The sequence below is a fragment of the Corvus hawaiiensis genome, chromosome Z (genome assembly GCF_020740725.1).
Source record: "Corvus hawaiiensis isolate bCorHaw1 chromosome Z, bCorHaw1.pri.cur, whole genome shotgun sequence".
NCBI lineage: Eukaryota > Metazoa > Chordata > Aves > Passeriformes > Corvidae > Corvus > Corvus hawaiiensis.
Window position 1 is genome coordinate 76,334,324 of NC_063255.1, and position 19,006 is coordinate 76,353,329.

General features: G+C 49.0%; 1 protein-coding gene and 1 long non-coding RNA gene across 2 annotated transcripts; both read left to right on the plus strand.

The window, feature by feature from the left end:
• The first annotated feature begins 1,029 nt into the window (after positions 1 to 1,029).
• Positions 1,030 to 6,913, plus strand: LOC125320554 (heat shock factor protein 5-like). Its single transcript, XM_048292960.1, has 5 exons — positions 1,030 to 2,120; positions 2,792 to 3,139; positions 3,980 to 4,167; positions 5,672 to 5,792; positions 6,893 to 6,913. The coding sequence occupies exons 1-5, from the start codon at positions 1,244 to 1,246 to the stop codon at positions 6,901 to 6,903; spliced, it is 1,545 nt and encodes a 514-aa protein (XP_048148917.1). The 5' UTR covers positions 1,030 to 1,243; the 3' UTR covers positions 6,904 to 6,913.
• LOC125320555 lies at positions 6,908 to 8,594 on the plus strand. The gene is made up of 3 exons (XR_007201178.1): positions 6,908 to 7,532; positions 7,890 to 8,002; positions 8,381 to 8,594. It is a non-coding gene; the product is annotated as an uncharacterized LOC125320555 (long non-coding RNA).
• Positions 8,595 to 19,006: the final 10,412 nt, after the last annotated feature.

Sequence of the window (19,006 nt, forward strand, 5' to 3'; positions counted from 1 at the left end):
TCTCAGAACTCACAGAGATTACAGAGGAGATCTTCAAAAAGAGGCTTTTCTGCATGAAGCAGTGCATAGACAAATGAAACATGGGGAAAGATGTCCCTTCTTTTCTGAACTCCTGTCTTCTCCTTTTTGCCTATTCCTTAGAAATGGTGTTGCAATTCGGTCGCTGGGATAAGTTTTACAGGAGTTGTTACACTGCGCTTAAAGAAAGACAAACCCCATCCCACCGAGGTGGATCATTCGTAATTCAGGTACTGTTTTAAGCTGTTGAAGATGAATCGGGAAGAGATTTTCTAGGTAGTGGGTTTCAATTTTTCTGAGAAAGCCAGCACACAGAGGAAGAGATGACAGGGCATCTCTAAACCACTCCGTGCAAAAGACTATTCCAGAATGTGGTGAGACCAACAATCCTTGGGTCACCCATAGGCCAGGGACTGAAGTGACAGGGCAGGGCTCCTCACAAAGGGACCTGGAAGGAGGGCAAGAGAAGGCAGTGTTAGCTGGAACTCAAGACAGGCTGGATGTAAGGAGAACATCCCCTCTGTGTGTGGGATGAGCTTATGCCACAGCACCAAACATGAGCCCGCAGGGTAAAATGATGTAGAGACATAAAAAAAAAAAAAAGGGCATGAATTAAAGAGATGGAAGAATTAGGTCTATTTTTTCCTGCTACGAACAGAAAAATGTTTCCAGTTCCAGAGAGAATTTAAAATAACAAGTGACACTAAGCACAGAGGATTGGAAGATCACCTTGGTTAGTCTCCATTGAAAAGACTTGGCTGCAGGAGGGATTTTGCATTGGAACTCTCCCCAGACTGGGGAAAAAAAAGAAGAGAAGAAATGATTCCTGAGGAAAGAAAAAGGCAAAATCTCTCGGAGAGACACCAGCGTGAGTTCACTACAACTCTAGGTCATTAATCCCTTGGGGACGGCAACATCCATCCACGGTGCGGGACTAAAGCTTTGATGGCAACGCTGACAAAATTGCTGCCCCTTCCTGTTGCTGCTTCTGACTCCAGAGAATGAGAACTGGGCCAAATGTGCCCAAGACAGGCAGAGACAGTGAGACAGAACCAGCCAGTTAGCTGGAAAAGAGGCAAAAAGCAAGTCCTCAAGTGTCTCCTTTCCATCATTTCCCCTGGTCTTGTTGGACCAGTCCGCTTTGAAGTAGGGAACTCTGTTAGCAACCCCAAGCAAAAGAGTGAAGCTACTCAGTCGAAGATCTTTTTCCTCCCTCCCTTCAGCCATGCAGAACACAGAGAGATGCGGCTGTCACTTGACACATAGGAACAGTTTCCCATGGGATTCCTCAGTTTGGACCCTTTCTGAAATTTGCTGCGCTTGCCTTGGTGGTTTGGGGTCGTGCTGCGAAGCAAAGGCAGAAGGCCGATTCCAGGCAGAGAAAGCAAGGGTTTGCCCCGTGCCGGTCCGTGCCGTGCCCGGGCAGCGCCCCGGGAGCCGCCCCGCCCGCGCTGTGCCCGCAGCCCCGGCTTTGTGCCGCTCGTTCCCGCGCGGGGCCGAGCGCAGCGCCCCCCTCAGGCCGCGCGCCGCCGCTGCAGCTGCGGCCGTTGCGCTGCGGCCGTTGCGGCGCCAGTGGGCGACAGGCGCGATGGCCGAGCTGCCGCTGCCCGCCGGGCTCGATGCCAGCACCTTCCCCGCCAAGCTGTGGCGCCTGGCGAACAGCCCCCGCGTCCGCTCCGTGCGCTGGGACACCCAGGGCCGGGGGCTGCTCATCGACCGCGCCCTCTTTGAGCAGGAGCTGCTCAGCCCGCCCGGCGCCGACGGGGCGGGCAGAGACAGAGGGGCGGCGGTCCCGGACTCCTTCAAAGCCACTCACTTCGGCAGCGTCGTGCGGCAGCTCAATCTGTACGGCTTCCAGAAAGTGCTGGGTTGCTTTGGCGCGGCTGTGCCGGGCGATGCTGGGCCCATCGTGCACTTCCAGAATCCCAACTTCCGCCGCGACCGCCCCGACCTCCTCCTGCGCATCAAGCGCCTGACCAGGGCCAACAGGCAGCGGCTGGCAGCCGGGCTGGAGGTGCGCAGCCGCCAGCGCAGCCGCTTCCAGCAGCTCAACACGGAGCGGCCGCTGCTGGACTTCCTCGCCGGGCACCCCCCCAGCGCCGGTGAGACGGGGTGGGAGCTGCGGGCGCGGGGGGTGGCGTGGGCTTTGGCCGCGGGCCCCGCCCGTGCTGGAGCCGCTCAGCGCGGCTGCCCCGGGCGGCACAGGGGCTGTCCTTGGGCAAGGCAGCTGTGCCGGCAGGGCCCGGCAGCGGTGCCGGCTGTGCCGCGCTGCCGGGGGCTGCGGGACGGTCCGGCCGGGGCTGCGCTCGCCGCAGCCTGGCCCGCTGGGCCTGCAGCTGGCCCAGCCCCGAGCTGTGGCTGGCTCTGCTCCTTGCCCGGCCCTGGGGTTGCTTGGGGAGCTCTCCGTGGGGGTGTGGAAGCCGAGGGCTCGGTTGTGGTCCCGCCCAGCTGCAGGGAGCCTCCTGTCCCTTTGGCGCAGAGGGAAAGACCCAGCAGCTGGGTTTCTGGCAGTTGCCTCCTGCCAAGGAATTGCAGTGGGACGGTTTTCCCAGACGGTTGAACGAGTAGGGGAGAGCTAAGTAGACAAGGAATTGGTTGTTGAATAGCCCGGGAACATGTTGGTTTTTTTTTTTTCTTCTTTGTAATCCTGCTTGGGGGGATGGGAGCTTTTCCCTGACAGAAGTACAGTTGCTGCCAAGGGAAGCATACCTGAGAACCAATACTGACCTAGTCTTCCCTTTGCCTCCTTTCCTCTTCCCTGCCTCCTGCACAGCTCCCTCATACCAGCACCTCGGTGCTGTCTCACCTGAGGGTTTAGAGCTGCCTCCCAGACCTCCCAAGGCAAGTCCAGGTGCTCAGGAGTCTGATGCTTCCCCACCACCTCCCAAGAGAATGTTTGCCACCTCTGGACTTTCTGGGGTCTCATCAGAGGAACCAGGCACATGGAAATTTCCACTCAAGCGTGAGCTCATCATTCCACTGGTTCGCATGGACCTTAAACGCCACCCTGAGCTCATGGTTCCCCTGGTTCCTGTAGACCATCAGAGAACTTCCGTGGCCCTTCCACAGAAGCGCAGCTGCACATCTTCAGAGCAGCACACCCCAGCCTACAGCCCATCAGGTAGGGAGAGAGTTTGTACCCTTGCTTTTCAAACAGGTCCTGGAAAGTGACCGTTTGAAGTCTTTTTGCACAGTGCTCTGTCACGGGTAGATCTCAAGTGAGAATCAGGTAGAAAGTGTCAAGTGTACGGGGAAGCAGCACCATGAAAACAAAACCAATCTCTGTCTGCTTTTGCTGTCCTTCCTCCAGATTTGGAGGGTGTTCTGGCCGTTTTCCAGGCAGCCTCTCTGTAGGGATGAAAGGGAGAGGCAAAAAACATTGGTCCACAAGCGGTCAGTGTCAAGTGCACCCCCATCTTCCTTGGAATGAAGCCCAACTAGGATGCTGACGGGATATTGCAGAGGTTGCAGATTGTCTCTCCTGCAAAGAAGGCTATTAAATTTCAGGGAGCTCTGTGTGTCCCCAGAAACGCTGCAGCTGCAGAATACGGCCTCACCCACAAGGTTGCTTTTTACAATACAATCACAGTTGAATTTTAGCACGTGTGTCTGCAGATCTGGGCTCTTCCTGGGTGCATCCACTTTCTGTGGTCTGTTGGGATGAGAAACTCAGAAGCAGCCACATCCAAAAGCTGCTGGGGAGATAGAAAAGGCTGAGATTACAAAGTCTTTGTGTGTAGATTAGTTTTACAATCCATCCTTTAATATACATACCCATCAATTAGAAGAAATACTGTTTGAGAGGAAGAAATCAGTCTTCCAATCCCCTGGGAAGTTGGAATACATTTCTGGAATTGGGTTTGCTGTGTGCTTCCTGTGATGTTTGCTGCAAGGCAGCAATAGAGCTCTGTGTCCCAAAGCCACATTCTGGAGCCTGACCAATGTGTTTGGATTCCTGCAGCCACACCGGGCAGTTCAGCCCCCAGTGCTTCACGTGGCAGTGCTGGTTGGGCAGCATGGACGGCCTCCAGCTGGGCTTGGAATAGTCCTGGGCAAGAGGAATTGCCACCCCTGGATCTCGACCTTGTTCTTGAGACACTGGAGGAGATGCTGTCACCATCCCTGCCTGAAAGGTCTCCCTGTGCTCAGGTAACTCCATTGGGTGGGAATGAACGGGGCTGGGCTGAGAGCTGTGAATGTTGTGGCATGGCTGAGAAGCAAAGGCTTCTTGGATTAAGCTTTGAATGGACAAGGAAGGATTTGCTTGGTCAAGCAAGATTCCAAAAGAAGAGGGAATGGAAAGTCTCCCCCCTTAGTGAGGATGAGAGGCGTGAGCCTGTGGTGGCCAGGTTTGGGTGCTCCTTTTGCTGGGAAGAATCCCTGGTGCAGGGGCCTTTGTGGTGATGCTCTGTAGGTTCTAAGAGGCTCTGTGTGATGGGAAAGAAGAGAAGAGTGTGGGGAGAATTGCCACTGAAGGCAAAGTGTCCCCTGCAGGGAGGGGCATGCGAGAGGTGCCTCTGTTAGAGCAGCAGACGTGGGCTCTGCCTGTTTTGGGTGGGAAGGCCAAGGCAAAGCAAGGGCTGGGCTGCAGCTGCTGCTGCTGCTGCTGTGTGAGCTGTGCCGAGCCGAGCGTGCAGGCGCTGCCAGAGCCGTGCTTGGGGATGGGCTGGAGCTGCAGCTTTCTTGTCCTCTCAGTAGCCTGGTGCCTCCATTCCAGTTTCTATCTGGCAAATCCTCAGCTGGGCAAACTTGCCAGTCTTGCTCTCCGTGTTCCAGAGCTCAGGCACCTTCCTCTTGGGCATCTCTGTGGGAAGAGATGTGTGCTCCCATGCAGTCCCTGCAAAGCTGCAGCTGGATGTGACTGTTCTGCTGTTGTGCTCAGGGCTGTGGAGGGAGGGGCACATCCCTGTGCCAGGAGCTGGCGGGACTCCTTCCTTAGTGCCCACTGCATGTGTTCAGTGTCAACTTTGTCAGCTTTGGCAGCTTTTGGACTGTGTTTGAGAAGTCAATCTTCTCCACTGTTGAAGGCCTTTGGGGTGCAGACTTTGTTAGGAACAAGGGATGAAAGTGTGTGAGCAGTGGAGCTTTTAGGGGGCAGAAGTGTTGGTTTTGAGGCCCCATGACTTGTGTGATTGGTGAGCAGGACAATGATGATGCTGGACATGAAAGGGTTAAGGACTCCTTGAAGCCCAGGGGCTGCTTCTGTGTGGAAGAGCAGTTCAGTCAGGGACCATGAGTCCTTGTGTTTGCCAGATTCCCTCTTTGACTTAGGAATCCCCTTCCTCTTAACCCTTGCCTCTTCCCAGCCTTGCCTGGAGTGTTCAGTTCCTGTGTTGGCACTGGCCTTTTTGCGTATTATTATACAACTTTGCCAAAGAATTTCTCTGTTTTGTTTAATATGCAGACCCACTGCCTGCTGCAGATATATTAGCCAGGAAGGGCAGAGTCAAGGTGGAGTGTGGGATTTTTTGGGATCCCCAATATCTCATTGCCAAGTGTGATGAAGTTCTGTCTTCTGTAAACTCAGACACAGCAGTTTTCAAGAGCATTTTCTTCTTCAAGAGAAGAAAATGTGGCAGGCTCTGATCTACTGTGTCCCTGCAGAAAACAGTAAGTGATCTTTGGGTTTCTTTCTTTCTGGTTTTCTTTTCAGGTCAATCTTAGTGTTGCCCCTGAGTCTTCAGGAGGGGAGGCTGGGAACAGGGCTGCAGCAGAGGGAGCTTCACCTGGCACCGAGAGCTGCAGGAACAGTTCCCCAGAGCCCGAGGAGCCTGGTAAGGAGAGAGCCCACACTGCTTTCGAGAGCTCTGAGGCGGCTGCTCTGAGCCTGCCTCTGGCAGGAAGGGAGATGAGAAGAGTTGAGTTCCTGTCTGCAGGGTTGGTGCTCCCTGGTGCCTTTCGTTCAATTCCTGCCCTGGCACAGCCTCCCCGAGCCCTGCCCTCCACGCTTCTCCAGAGGCACTGACACCGAGTGCTGTGCTGTGGCCAGAGAGCCGTGAATAACCCTGACCCTGTGGGAGTTGTGTCACCAACCCGGGTGTCCCAATTTTGAGCTGAAGTCCGTGGATGAGTTTGCTGCAGGGTGACAGTGCTCTGGAGGCAGCACTGAGTGACTCTTGAAGCAAGAGAGCAAAACCCCAGCAAAAAGTCAATGTAGAAGTCTGAGCTTTTTGTCTCAGCACATTAAATCAATGTAGGACCAATCTGCTGGTAGCCCTAGTGAGCCACGTTAAAAATACAAGCAGCAGAAGCTCAGAGGCCAAACAAATCATAAACCACAGGGATTTATGATTTGGAAAGGAAAAACTTAACTTACCCCAAATTAGCGAGAACTAACAGGAGAGAGAGAGCACCTTGGATCTGCATTCTTGAGCAAGGCTGGTGCAGCCTGCAGGCCTCATGGGGAGCTCTTTCCCTCCCAGCTCTTCCTGCCAGAGCTGATGGTCGAGTTGAAGCCGCTGTTGCTCACTGCAGAGGGCAGTTTGTAGGTCCCAGGTAATGGAGCTGGTTCATAACCCAGCTCACAGCACCCTTCAGCTTCAGCCGTTTCAGTGAGGACTGAGGTGTCTCTGTCAGCACAGAGGGAGAACAAGGCTGGGCTTCTGTGTGGGAAGAAGCTGGGACTGTCTGAGCTTCAGGCTCTCGTTGGTGCCATTTGCACTGCGGGTGCTGAGACTCTATCGGGATACTTCAAACCTTTGGAGGTTTTGCAAACTTGGAATGCTCCCTGTTCTCTAAAGAGCAGCCTTCAAACTCCCAAGTGAGAGTCTGCCTTTCAGGTCACCTTTTACAGTCTTTGATAGAAAGGCAGTTACTTCCAAAAGGAGAGATGCCTGAAGGCCTATATTGACTCAGTGTTCCTTTTGCTTCCCAGATTCCATCTGATCTACCTCTCCAGGAGGGCTGCCTTGCGTGGGAGGAAGGGACCGAGGGAGAGCCTGTGACCATCGGGCATGTGGAATCCCTCTGTTTGTAGCTAGATTTATAGATGTTTATAGTTATGTTTATATATCCATATAGTTATTTATAGTATTTATACTCTACTTATTAGTTACATATAGTATTTATAGATTTATACAGTTGTGTTTATAGGTGCATGTATTTATAGATCTGTGTAAATTTATATAGTTATACATATGATATAATTATATTTATACATAGGCAGTTACAGTTATAGATTTGCAGTTATAGTTATATATGTGTAGAGAAAAATTTATATATATATAAGTTGTATTTATAAATGTACATAGTTATATAGTTAGAGATATTTGGGTGTTTAGATACATAGATTGATGTTTATATAGGCCTAGGCTGGATTCTAAGCTCCTTCTGCCCTCAGCCACCTTTTTAATCTCTTGTTTTTCCCCCTGTGCCCCCTCTGTCCCCTCCTCCTGTGCTGGCTCCAAGCTGGCGGCCGGGCCGGGCGGAGCAGCAGCTGCAGCCCCGGTGTCCCTGGAGCGGTGGGAGCTGCCGGTGGCCGCAGGCCCTGTGCCCTGAGGAGCTGCTGGAGGACGGTGAGACAGAGGGGGCTGAGGACGCTGAGGAGGCAGTGACACTGAAGGGACGGTGACCTTGAGGTGCTGGTGGGACTGGGGGGTTTGGGGGAGCAGAGGGCGAAGCGGCACTGAGGTAACAGGGAAGTGGCACAAGCTGAGGGGGTTGGCAGGTCTAAGGGGACAGGATGGATCTGAGGGGACTGAGGGGCGTGAGAGGACTGTGGGGGTCTGAAGAAACTGAAGGCGGCTGTGCGTTTGCCAAGGGCATGGCAGGGCTGAGGGGATGGAGGGGGCCAGCAGGGTGCACGGAGGGGTCTGGGACTGCAGCTCTGCCAGGCCTTGGAACCAATTCCAGAGCCTCCACTTTTGCCACAGCTGCCCTGAAGACCTTGAGAAGAGCGGAAGAGTGACGAGAACCAGCAGGGAGAAGCGGAAGGCCACAGCAAGAGCAGCGAATACGGACCTGCTGCTGCCGCCCGAGACCCTGGGTGAGGCCCCAGGGCCGCTGAGGCAGGGTGGGCGTGAGGCTGGCGTGGGCTTTGGCCGCGGGCACTGGCCGGCTGGGCAGGAGCGGGCCCTGCCCGTGCTGGGGCCGCTCAGCGCGGCTGCCCCGGGCGGCACAGGGGCTGTCCTTGGGCAAGGCAGCTGTGCCGGCAGGGCCCGGCAGCGGTGCCGGCTGTGCCGCGCTGCCGGGGGCTGCGGGACGGTCCCGCCGGGGCTGCGCTCGCCGCAGCCTGGCCCGCTGGGCCTGCTTTTTCTTTCTAACCCTCCTGGGGAGGCTCTGAGATTTCTCTTCCCCGATGGAAGCGCAGGTGCTGCCAAGGGAAACGTCCCGATCCTGACTCGGTGTTCCCTTTGCTTGCCAGGTGTCCCATCTGCTGTCCCCGTCCAGGAGAGCTGCTCTGCACGGGAGGAAGAGACCGAGGGAGAGGCTTTGATGATGGGGCGGCTGGAATCCCTCTTCTTGTATCTCTGTTTAAAGATGTATGGACTTGCTCATAAGATAGTGACCATTACATGGATATTTATATGTAGGTTGCTATTTGTATAGGTATATTTGTATATGTATGTTGTTATATTTATGAGTGTATGGTATGTATATATATACATATATGTTTGTAATTATATATATGTGTATATATCTATCTAAGTATATATGTATGTCGTTATATCTGTGTTAAGTTCTGTTTCCTATGTATACTGTTTTCTAGGTATCTATTTCTATTGATGTAGTTATAGGTATATGGCTACTTAAATAGGTATAGTAGTATTTGGTTAGGTATATATGTCTATTTTTATATTTTTCTATGTATATTGATCTATTTCTAGGTGTAACTATATTTACATATGTGTTGAGATGTACAGCTATATATTTGTATTGATTTAGTTGTATGGATATGTAGATTGGTAGGGTTGCCTATAGATAGGTTTGTTGTATGTATCTGTTTTTATATATAGTATGTAATATCTAATATTTAATCTATATTTCTATCTGTATATTGTGGTGGTTATAAATGTCTTTTTTCTATTTCAATATGTGTTTATTGAGTTATTAAATATTGAATTTTCTATTTAAATATGTGTTTATTGAATTATTAAATATGCTGTTTATTGAGTTATTGGCATAGGGCTAATTAGAGAGGGATATTGATATTTTTCTACCGATATATGGGCTGTACGCTTGTAGTAGTATGCAATAAATTAAGTTGTTAACCTTCAATTGATCTTTGTGTATAGTGAGTTGTTGTAGAGGTTGGCAATAAATTAATTCTTGTTAACGGAAGTTGGTATTTGTATATTTTTACCTTGCATTGTTGTAGAAATCTAATAAAGAACTTTTTTTAACTTGAAGTTAGATCTGTAGAGTTCTATATTGTCAGCGCAGGTGTAGCAATCTGCAATAAATGACATTTGTCAGCTGAGATGAGTGTTCTGCCATTTGTGCTCTCCAAAGCAATGGGCAGATGTCGACGTGAGGACGCCTGGAGGCTTTTGGCCGTGAAAATCCCCAGCCGTGCCCAGCAGATCCCCCAGCTGCAGCCAGGCTGGGCAAGGGAACGGCACCTTTGGCATGGCAGCAGAGCCACACGTTGGCTACAGACTCGCTGCAGAGGCCTGCTGAGAAAACGGGACTCCCCTGAGCGTAGAACTGCAGCCAGGAGCCACCCGGCGAGCAGAAATCGTGCACAATGAGCACAAGAAAGAAAATGTGGCCAAACAGATGGGATGATACTGTGGGAGCCTGATTAGGTGCCCTAAATCACCGCTGTCTAGGCAACAAGAAAGTGTATCAAATTCCTTCCATGAAAGATAGGATTGCACTTTCCCCTTCATTTACCTTGCTGTGCAAGTGGAAGATGTCCTCGTTACTGAGAATTTTTGCCCTTCAGCACCTCCCTCACTCACATTAATTAAAAGATTACGTCCTACAGCGTGTCACCATAAATGAAAACAGCCCTGGCCTCGTGACAGTGTTTGCAAAGTCTTCCCTCCTCCTGCCCCTTCCTGTCCAAACTCTACCTGAGGTGAGTGAGAGCTCCAGGAATTCAGGAGGGTGCAGTACCACCACAGGTGGGAAGGTTTTGCAAAGCTTCCGAAGTATCAGGAAACTCTGGCTTCTTCCCCTGGAGTATTTTTCTGCTCATGAAGGATCTGGGAGGACGCTGTGCCTCCAGCTCACTCAAGTAAAGTTTGTTTTCTTCATGGCTTGAGTAGAGGAAAAAGAAAATTGTAATTTTTAAAGTGAAATTGGGGGTTTGGTGCAGCTGAGTTTGCTTCACGATTTGCTGTGGAAAGTAGAGTAAAAGCTTTGAATTCCCAACAGGAGCTGACTACCGGCCCCCACAGAGACTTGAATGAGGCCCAGGTGTGCTTGCTGCACACTGCTGGTCCAAGGGAAAAGTTGGGAAAAAATCCCCTTTTATTGCAGATGGAGCCTCTGTGTACTGTTGTCTGAAGGGCTGTCTGTGGTAAAACATGGTAATCCAGCCAGCAACTGTGGATATGGGAGCTCTAACAGCAAGCTGCTTCTCCAGAGCGAGGGACAGGGCCAGCCCCAAAGGCTGAAAGGTGTTCTGGGGACTGGCGGAGGTACTGGAAGGCCAGGCTGTCCTTGTGCAGGGATGGCCTTCAAAGGGGCCTTCACACCTTGTGCTGCTGGCAAAGGGCAGCTGGTGGCCTTCCACAGAACGCTGCTTTTGTCCAGGTCTTGGAAATGTTCCAGCCAGCATCAAGTCCTGCTGCTCACACCAGCCCCTTTCCAAGCAGGAGCAACTTTGTGTAGGCAGCCTGACAGCGTAGTGGCAGGAGAAGAAAATACGCAGCGGAGTGTTATCAGCTCTCTGTCAGAAGCTGCATCCACAGTCCCTTATCTCTTCCAGTTGTCTCAGACGTGGAGGAAGCAGCGGTAAATCACTGATCCTGGAAAGGAAAGCGGAAGGAGCAAAGGCAGTAGCTGCTCCCTGGGGTCTTGGGAGCAGTGAGAGCCATCCAAACTAGGACCATTGCTGGGTTGTGGAGATGAGAGTGACCAAGCCGGCAATCCTCTGCATGCGACTGCAGCCATCTGTGAATAGGAGCATGGAAATCTGACCTTGTAAAACAGAAAAGGTGTCCTTGGGTATTTGCCCAAGCTTGGATGTGGTCTGAGCCACCTGGGCTAGTGGAATGTGTCCCTGCCCATGGCAGAGGGGCGGGATCTAGAGTGTCTTTAAGGTCCCTTCCAACTGAAGCCCTTCTCTGTGTCTGTGAATTATAAACCATCATGACAAAGAGAACACAACAAATCTGCGTTCCCTGCTACGTTATTGGAGCTTGCTGTAGTCACTTGTGTCACCCGGAGACTGCTTTGTATTTGGAGAGATTGTCATGGTCCTGCAGTATCTAGGTGTGACTTTCCCCGGTTCCGAGCGACAACAGATGCCAGAACAGGCTATTTGCAAGCACAGAATTGGTTAAGCTGCCTGTGAACCTGATGGCAGAAGTGTGTTGGTGTTATTGCAGTGTTTACCCTGGACAGGTGATAGTTGGTTTTCGTTCTGAACGTGCAATGTTCATGCACAATGCTTATGTATGCATAAATACTGGCTTTAAGTCCAAATTCCCTCTTCACACAAGGACGTGCAATCCATCAGAAATATTTAACAAGGAGCCATATTAGCTTTGGGCTTGATGGTATGGCTTGTTCAAAGTGTGTGACGAGTAATGGTAGCCCTAAGAAATACCGCTCTTGTTAATTTGGGTTTATCCTTCATCAACCCTCTTGCACAGAAATCACGTACTTACAGCAGAGACTAAATGCAATTCCTTAATACAGACGAGAATTGTGCAATCCAGGCAGATTAAAGGGGGAGTGTTCTGTTGCTGTGAAAAGACAATCTAGATAACCTGTTTGCTGTACGTCCTGGAGAAGGCTTTGCAGTTAAGAATGAAAAGGAAAAACCCGTTTCTCTTTCTTAAGACGTGTCTCGAAAGAGCTTTTTGTATTACCAGAAGCAGCTACACTGATATTGACCTGCACAATTATAAACGCACAACAACCGCTTACATAACTTAACCTGGCCATGATTTTTAGCTGCAATTCCAAAATCTCAGAAAATATGTTTCTATACTGTAAACAATGAAGGAGAGCGGAAATACCAACATTTCTCATTAGCCTTTTGGCTTGGAAAGACCATTTAATTTATGCTCCCTTAGCTGTCAGCCTAAACTCGGCTGTGCAAACCTTAGGTTTGTGTTGGGCCTTATGTACTTCTTTAGCATCAGCTTAGGTGCAAACCTGGTATAAAACCCTCCAGGCATCACACTGATTTAGAGTGACAGAACTTCACTCTTCCAGCACGGAATTTCCTTTCCTTTACTTGCTCCTGCAAGTCATCGCCACAGTGGAAGTGGAATCAGTGCCTCGCTCTCTGGATGTGGTAGGATTTTACACCTGTCCTGACAGACAACAGGGACGCAAATTTGTTTTCAGCATACCATTACATCTAAATCTTTGGTTTGAGAGCAAAAGGAAAATGTTCATCTAAGAAGTAATTTTTGCCTGGATTTTTTGACATGAGGACAACCTGGGGTCTGCTGGCAAGAGCAACACTGTCCCTGTGGGTATGAACCTCCCTGAAGGATGAAGAGACTGTTGCCACAGAGGTCACATCTGCAGGATGAAAACCCACCGTGCCATTAATTTGATGCAAACTAAGCCCAAGTGGCCCAGCTCTTCATCCTCAGCGCGGACTTGCCATTGCAGAGATGTTATTAGCAGACTCAGCTCTTGTTTACAAGTGGTGTTAAATTGTCAGACAAATCAGCCAGCCCTCCCTCTCTTGTCCTTCTTGGCCTCCGGCTGCCCAGCTGCTGCTGAGAAAGGGAGAGGCAGAGTCCTTCCAGGTAAACAGAGATTTCCAATGGGTACAGACTTTCTCCTTTCTTTTGTTTTCCAGTGACAATAGAGGGGTTTGTCTTCAATCTCTGTGTCAGCAGGGAAGTTGTGCTTGCTCATCATGCCTAGGATCTGAACAACTGTGATTTTTAAATTTTTAAAAAACCCAGAGTGACGTGACCTTCTTCAGGAATCTGGAGAGAAGAGTCAAAAGGGATTCCTGGAATGGTGTCATAAGCAGACAGTGGTATTAAACATATTTTGATAAAAAGGCATAAAAGCTCATAAAGCGTATAGAACTGATGTAAAGCTAATCAAAAAGAAGTATTTTCTTGTAATAAACAGTGAGGATTGCAGATCACAGGAAAAGAGGTTTCTGGTGGGAGGAGCACAGGTTTTAAATGTAGGACCAGCTCTTGAGGTTTGATTTGTTTCCTCTTTCAGACTACAAAGAAGTCTTGGTGTTCCTGAGTAGAATCTGGTGCCAGAAGTTTGAGAATAGGGTGTGATGAGATCACCAGAGTATTTTACCTGTATCTAGGAAGAAGCCCTGCAGAGCTTCCCTTTGGCTTGGATTGAAAGTAGAAGTCCTGTTTTTACCAAGAATATTGGTCTCTCTGTGTTTCGGACAGAGCAAAAGAAAACAACAAACTGCCTGAAGTCTAAAGGTGAAGTGTGTCACAGAGGGCTAAGAGTTCACCAAGGCAAGAGAGCCCCATGTCATTTAAACTGTTCTTTCCCTAATAACAATAATTTCCCAGTCCGTGTTGATTTCATCAAGCACCAGCAGAGTAAGTCAGATTCTCTTTTCTTGTTCTGGCCTTTCACATATCACTAAGGAAAGGTGAGGCTGTGTTATTCTCAGCTAAATTTTAAATTCTTCAGAAATCAAAACTGAATTCAAGTCAGGTTCATAAACACTGTAACTTACAGACTTCTTAAAAGCTTGTATCCTTTTATATTTACCTGGAGATTTGAGCTCATTCCTTGACAAGAAGAAAAGGCTACGTATGGGACTAATCCTTTTTTGGATACGAAACAGTTTTCAGCAGAAAAGGGGAGAAAAAGGCCTTTGAACACATCTTTACTGACAAGAAAGGTGGCTGCTGCAGCAAATACTTATCAGGACAAAAAGGCATGGGCTGTCATTTTCTCTTATTACGTGTGCATGAAATAGTGGTATGAAGCCTCTGTTTTCAAGACTATAAAAACACACAGTACAATGTGAATCTCTAGTTAATGTCTTTAACAGTGCAACTTATGCTGGATTCTAAGAGCTCTGTTTAATTCCTTTAATGCTCTGATTGTTCCTGTGAATGTTCAAAAGCCATTAACCATAGCACTCAGTGTTTGGCAGATATTTGGTCTTGAAGGAAAACTTTTACTAATTTTTTTCCTATCTCTTTTAAAATTCACAGTGTTTAGTTAATAGCAAGAGCTAGAAAGCAAAAGCATGTGGGAAAGGGCTACTTATTGTAGCAAACATATCTGTTGTCAGAAAATGTCCTTTAGATAAAATCAGAATTTCAGAACTCTATCCACTCCCTCTGTCCCGCTCTCCCTCTTTCCCTTTCCCTTTCCCTTTCCCTTTCCCTTTCCCTTTTCCTTCCCTTTCTCTTTCCTCTTTCTTTTCCTTTTTCCTTTCCCCTTTCCTGTTTCCCCTTCCCCCTTCCCTCTTCACTCCTATTGTCTCTTCTTTTCACACACAGAGGCTTTTATCATCTGTCCCCTTCCAAGTAATTTACCACCCCTTCATTAACTCTGCCAGATGCTGTTTGAAGGTGTTCTCTGCATTCGCTGAGAGGCTCTCACAGCACTACCAACAACAGCTGTGAAGCCAGAGCGGCAGAATTTGTCATTGCTGCCCCTGGAGTGGAAATACCAGTAGGAGCCCATGCTCTGCCTCCTCGTGCTGACAAATCCCTGGAATCCCTTCTGCTGTGCTCAGGGTCTGTGGCAGCACTACCAGAGAAGACAGAGCATGTGGCAAATCCTCAGGGACACCTTGGGCTGTGGCACTGGACAGCAGGACCCTCTCTTGGCCAATGGTCAGTTCTGCAGAGAGGTATTGCCATGCTCCTCAAAACACTCCTTTCTTTTCTGGGGAAATCCCTTCCGCTTCCGTCACTTATGACTCTGAGGGGGGCCAAAGACTCAACGCTCTTTTCCTGATAAAGCAGATGATGGGCAGTTCTTCAGCCCATGGAATAACAAATAAATTCTTTTGACCTAAGTAGCCTCCAAGCACATACTTTGCAAGGGAATTACTTCCCCACTCGTGGTGCACTCTCCCCCTTCTATTCTAACAAAATCCCAGTGCTTGATGCAAACAGCCCAGGATATTTTCATGAATAGCTCATAAAATGGCTCACAATCAGCCTCTTGAAAAAAGCAAAGTGTGTTTTCTAATACAACCAATTAGTTCGAGTTTTGAATGTTTTGCATTTGCAACTGAGGCCCTGTAAGCAATTCTAATTGTTGTCAGTAGGTGAGGTACTTATGAACAAAGAATTAAGTTTTACATGGCATTTCCTCATGGGTAATGATCATAAAAAAGAATGGATGTTCAGAGGGTGTGTTCTTGTAATGTGATATGTTCAAGGTATGACACACACATACACACGCACAGAGTACAACACTTCTCCTTTATACTTTTCTTTTATAAATACACAGTTTTAAGAATTTGTAATTTTTATTTGGCACAAAAGGCCAAAGATTCTGTAGTAAACACCTGTCTAGCCTCCTGGACCTCCAGTTTGGCCATCCAGGGCCATAGGGTGCTACTTCAAAAGCTATTTTTCAGTCAACAGTAGCACACATAGGCTCCAGGGCACCAACCTGCCCTCTTTGTGTGTCTTCCACAAAAGAGTTTCTTCCAGTTCCCAAATGTCAAAAATTACGTATTTTTGCATGCAAAATAGGATGACTTTTGCTGATATTAGTAACTTTTCAAAGGGCCAAAGCTGATTAAGATTTCTGAAGTTTTACAAAATAGAGATGTAAATGTCACAAAAAGCATAGTAAGAACGAAGGTGTAATCATCCTGAAAAAAAATCCTCTCTTTCTGAAGTATTCATAGAATCACAGCTTGATGCAGAGGCAACTGACGCCGCCTTACCCTGCCAATGAGCCATGCTGGAAATGCAGAGCACGTCAGCCCCAAATCTGGTTCTCTGGCATGTTTTTATGTGCAGTTGTCTCCAAAATCTGCAGCAGCACAAGCAAAAGCCACAGCAAAGCCCATTCTGAGGATGGCTTGCGGGATCCTCCACACCTCTTCCGACTGCACAGGAAAAGCAGGTTCTCCCACAGCAGCAGGCTGGTGACTCTCACATCCCCTCAGCCTCGTGCTGTCACTGTGCTGTACCTTCTGTGTTCTGAGCCAGGAAATGTGACACTGGTGCTACCAGGGACATGATCTCTGCTTTGGCCAGACACTGCAGTGTCTCCAGGCTCCCCTGGGCTCTGTCCAGCCCAGGCCACTGCAGCCCTGGGGCAGCTGTCTCACAAGCAGGAGAGCACGTCCTGCTTTGGTGCAGCTTCTCTTCAGCTCACAGTGCCAGGAGTTATTTTTTTGGGGGGGTGAAGCCCCGTGGCTGCACCGCTGCTGGGGCAGAGCGCAGGGACAGCACAGGGACAGAGGCCAGCCTGGGCACAGGTCACCGCAGGGTCCCTCAGCTTCATCGGGTACAGACAGTTCTGGAGACAACAAAATCCCCAGAAAAACTGCAGAACTGGGAAGCAAGAGGACAAAAAGGAGCCTGTGGGCAGACTTTGAGGAGAAAACCTGCAAAAACAAACTCAGGTGGACCCAAGGCCAGCTAGGAAGGGGTTACCACCATCAGTGTGTACCCCTTCCCGAGGCAGAGGAGGAAACCCCCACCAATACCATCACAAACCTCCCAGCAAGAGAGCCAGGACACTGATGGCTCCCTGGGAGCCCCAGGCTGTGGCTGCGAGCTGTGGGACCTGGGAAAGCGTTTGAAGGGCCAGCACAGCACAGGGAGGTGCTGAGGGTGTTTCTGTGCTCAGTTCTCACTGCTCTACCAGGGCTCTTCAGCACCAGTTCACCCCAGGGCTGTGTGACCGGCACAAGTGCTCCAGGGGTGACACCATCGCTGTGTGTTATTACAGCTCCTGCACACACTCATAAGCCAAATGCATGGCATTTTTACCAGGCAGTTCCTTTTTCTTTTTGAGAGTAAGGAATTTAAAGGGTTTAATGGTGATTTATTTGATTTAGACGTTTTGTAACGAGCATACTGAAGTAAGAGGTTGGCACTAAATTTTGAATCAATGCCATAATTATAGAATGCGTTCCCAAATGAAGTCAATGAATATCTATTATTTTCTACTCCCCTTGTTTGAGCTGAAATGTGACTTGCACTCCATTTATTGCAAAATAGGAGACATTTTCCAAACCTTCTTAACATTGATTAACAATGTTTACCAATCTTTTCATTTTAACCTAATCTGCTCTTTGAGACCAAAATATATATAAGCCTTCTGAACAAAAAAACCATTTAATTTTCTGCATTTTAGATCACATCACATCTAAATTCCAAGTAAAACATGTCTGAGCTTCACTTCTCTCTTTCTGACTGCACCCTGCCCTATTCAAAGGCATCATGCAAACATCATTTAGTGCACCATTCTGGATGGTTTGTGGAGTTGCAGACTGGTGCGGGGAGTGCAACACATGTACACACATCAGTGCCAACTGTTCATGGCAACCTCAAACTCAAGCTTAACGTTTCCTTGTCCCAACAGTTGAGCAGCGACATAAATTCAGCTCCCATGAATCCAGAAATTGTTTAAACCAACATAAAATGTGTAATTAACAAATAGGCACCCTCATCATTGTTCTGGTGATTATGAACAGAAAATCATGTCCTACAGGAACTGGAAATGTGTAGGCTGTGCTATGGGGAACACTGGATGTTCAGATGGCAGAGGCACTAGAAATACGCAAAAAGTGCTGGTTTCCGTCTTATGTATTTCTATGTTACCTCAAATTTATGGACAAGAAGCACTTTGCTCCTATTTACAGCACAGCTGAGTGTGCAGCCCTTTCATACTGTGAAAGAACATGACTCTGTCAAGGGAATGTCTGAATGGTTCATGAATCTGAAGAATAAATTGGCCAGATTTCCCTTTATCTCTTGCATCTCAGTATCACTGCCCTTTTGTAAGAAGCCAGGCATTTTCTCTCCCCTGTCAGTGGCCGGGCTTGTTTCTCTCTCATCTGTCTGCCAGCACATAGCCATGGACTTGGAGCTCTTCACCTCCAGGAAGCTGGCTCTGGCTGGGTTTGGGGGACAGCTTGGCTATTGTTGACCTTGCAAGCAGCACTTGTTTCTCCTGGCGTTTTCTGGGAAGAGCTGAGAGCAGCACTGGGAATGTTCTCTGAAAGACCCTCAGCCTTCTGCCATGTGCTGCTTCCATGGAGCAGATCCAAGGATGCCACGTGACCGTCGGGTTTTCATCAGACACGACGCTGGGAAGGCAACTCACCCAGTGTCCTGAAACTGAAATGGGATGAGGGCTGACCCTTTGTTCTGCCCTCCAGAGAAATGCAAGCCCAGGAACTGGTGGCTGCACCTCAAACCACATCTGTCACCAATGTCCTGAACTGGGGCATTTACCCCAACTCCCCCTCCATGGGGATTCTCCAGCAAAAGCCAAGATCAGCTTCTCTCGCGCTGTGTTATGAACTTGTTGGCTGGAGGGCTGACCCAAAGCATGTGAAACGGCGCCGCACCAATTCCATGGGATCTCAGGGGTTGTGTTTACACAGCCTCACGTGTCAGTGCTGATCAAGAACTCTGTGCTCACCTCACCTCAATGGAGATGTGTCCATGTGCAAGGAACACACCTGGAAAAGGTGGGCAGAGTGCGGATCCATGTCATGTTAGTGTCAACTGCTCTAATTGATGGTAGGCCTGGAAAGCTGGACTCGATGGTCTTGGAGGTCTTTCCCAACCTTAATGATCCTGTGATTCTGTGACTGTTGAGGCAGACACAACTAGATTACAAAAGTCAATGAGCTGGAAGCTCAGCTGGTACAAATCAGATCTACAGCATCATTGAATTCAAAACCCAGCTCAGTGCTTGC

Bases quoted from the DNA above. Each gene is read 5' to 3' on its own strand.
- LOC125320554 (XM_048292960.1), top strand. From the start codon at position 1,244: ATGCAGAACACAGAGAGATGCGGCTGTCACTTGACACATAGGAACAGT. The intron at 2,121-2,791 runs GTGAGACGGGGT...CCTCCTGCACAG, and splicing joins CGGGCACCCCCCCAGCGCCG to CTCCCTCATACCAGCACCTC. The intron at 3,140-3,979 runs GTAGGGAGAGAG...GGATTCCTGCAG, and splicing joins CCCAGCCTACAGCCCATCAG to CCACACCGGGCAGTTCAGCC.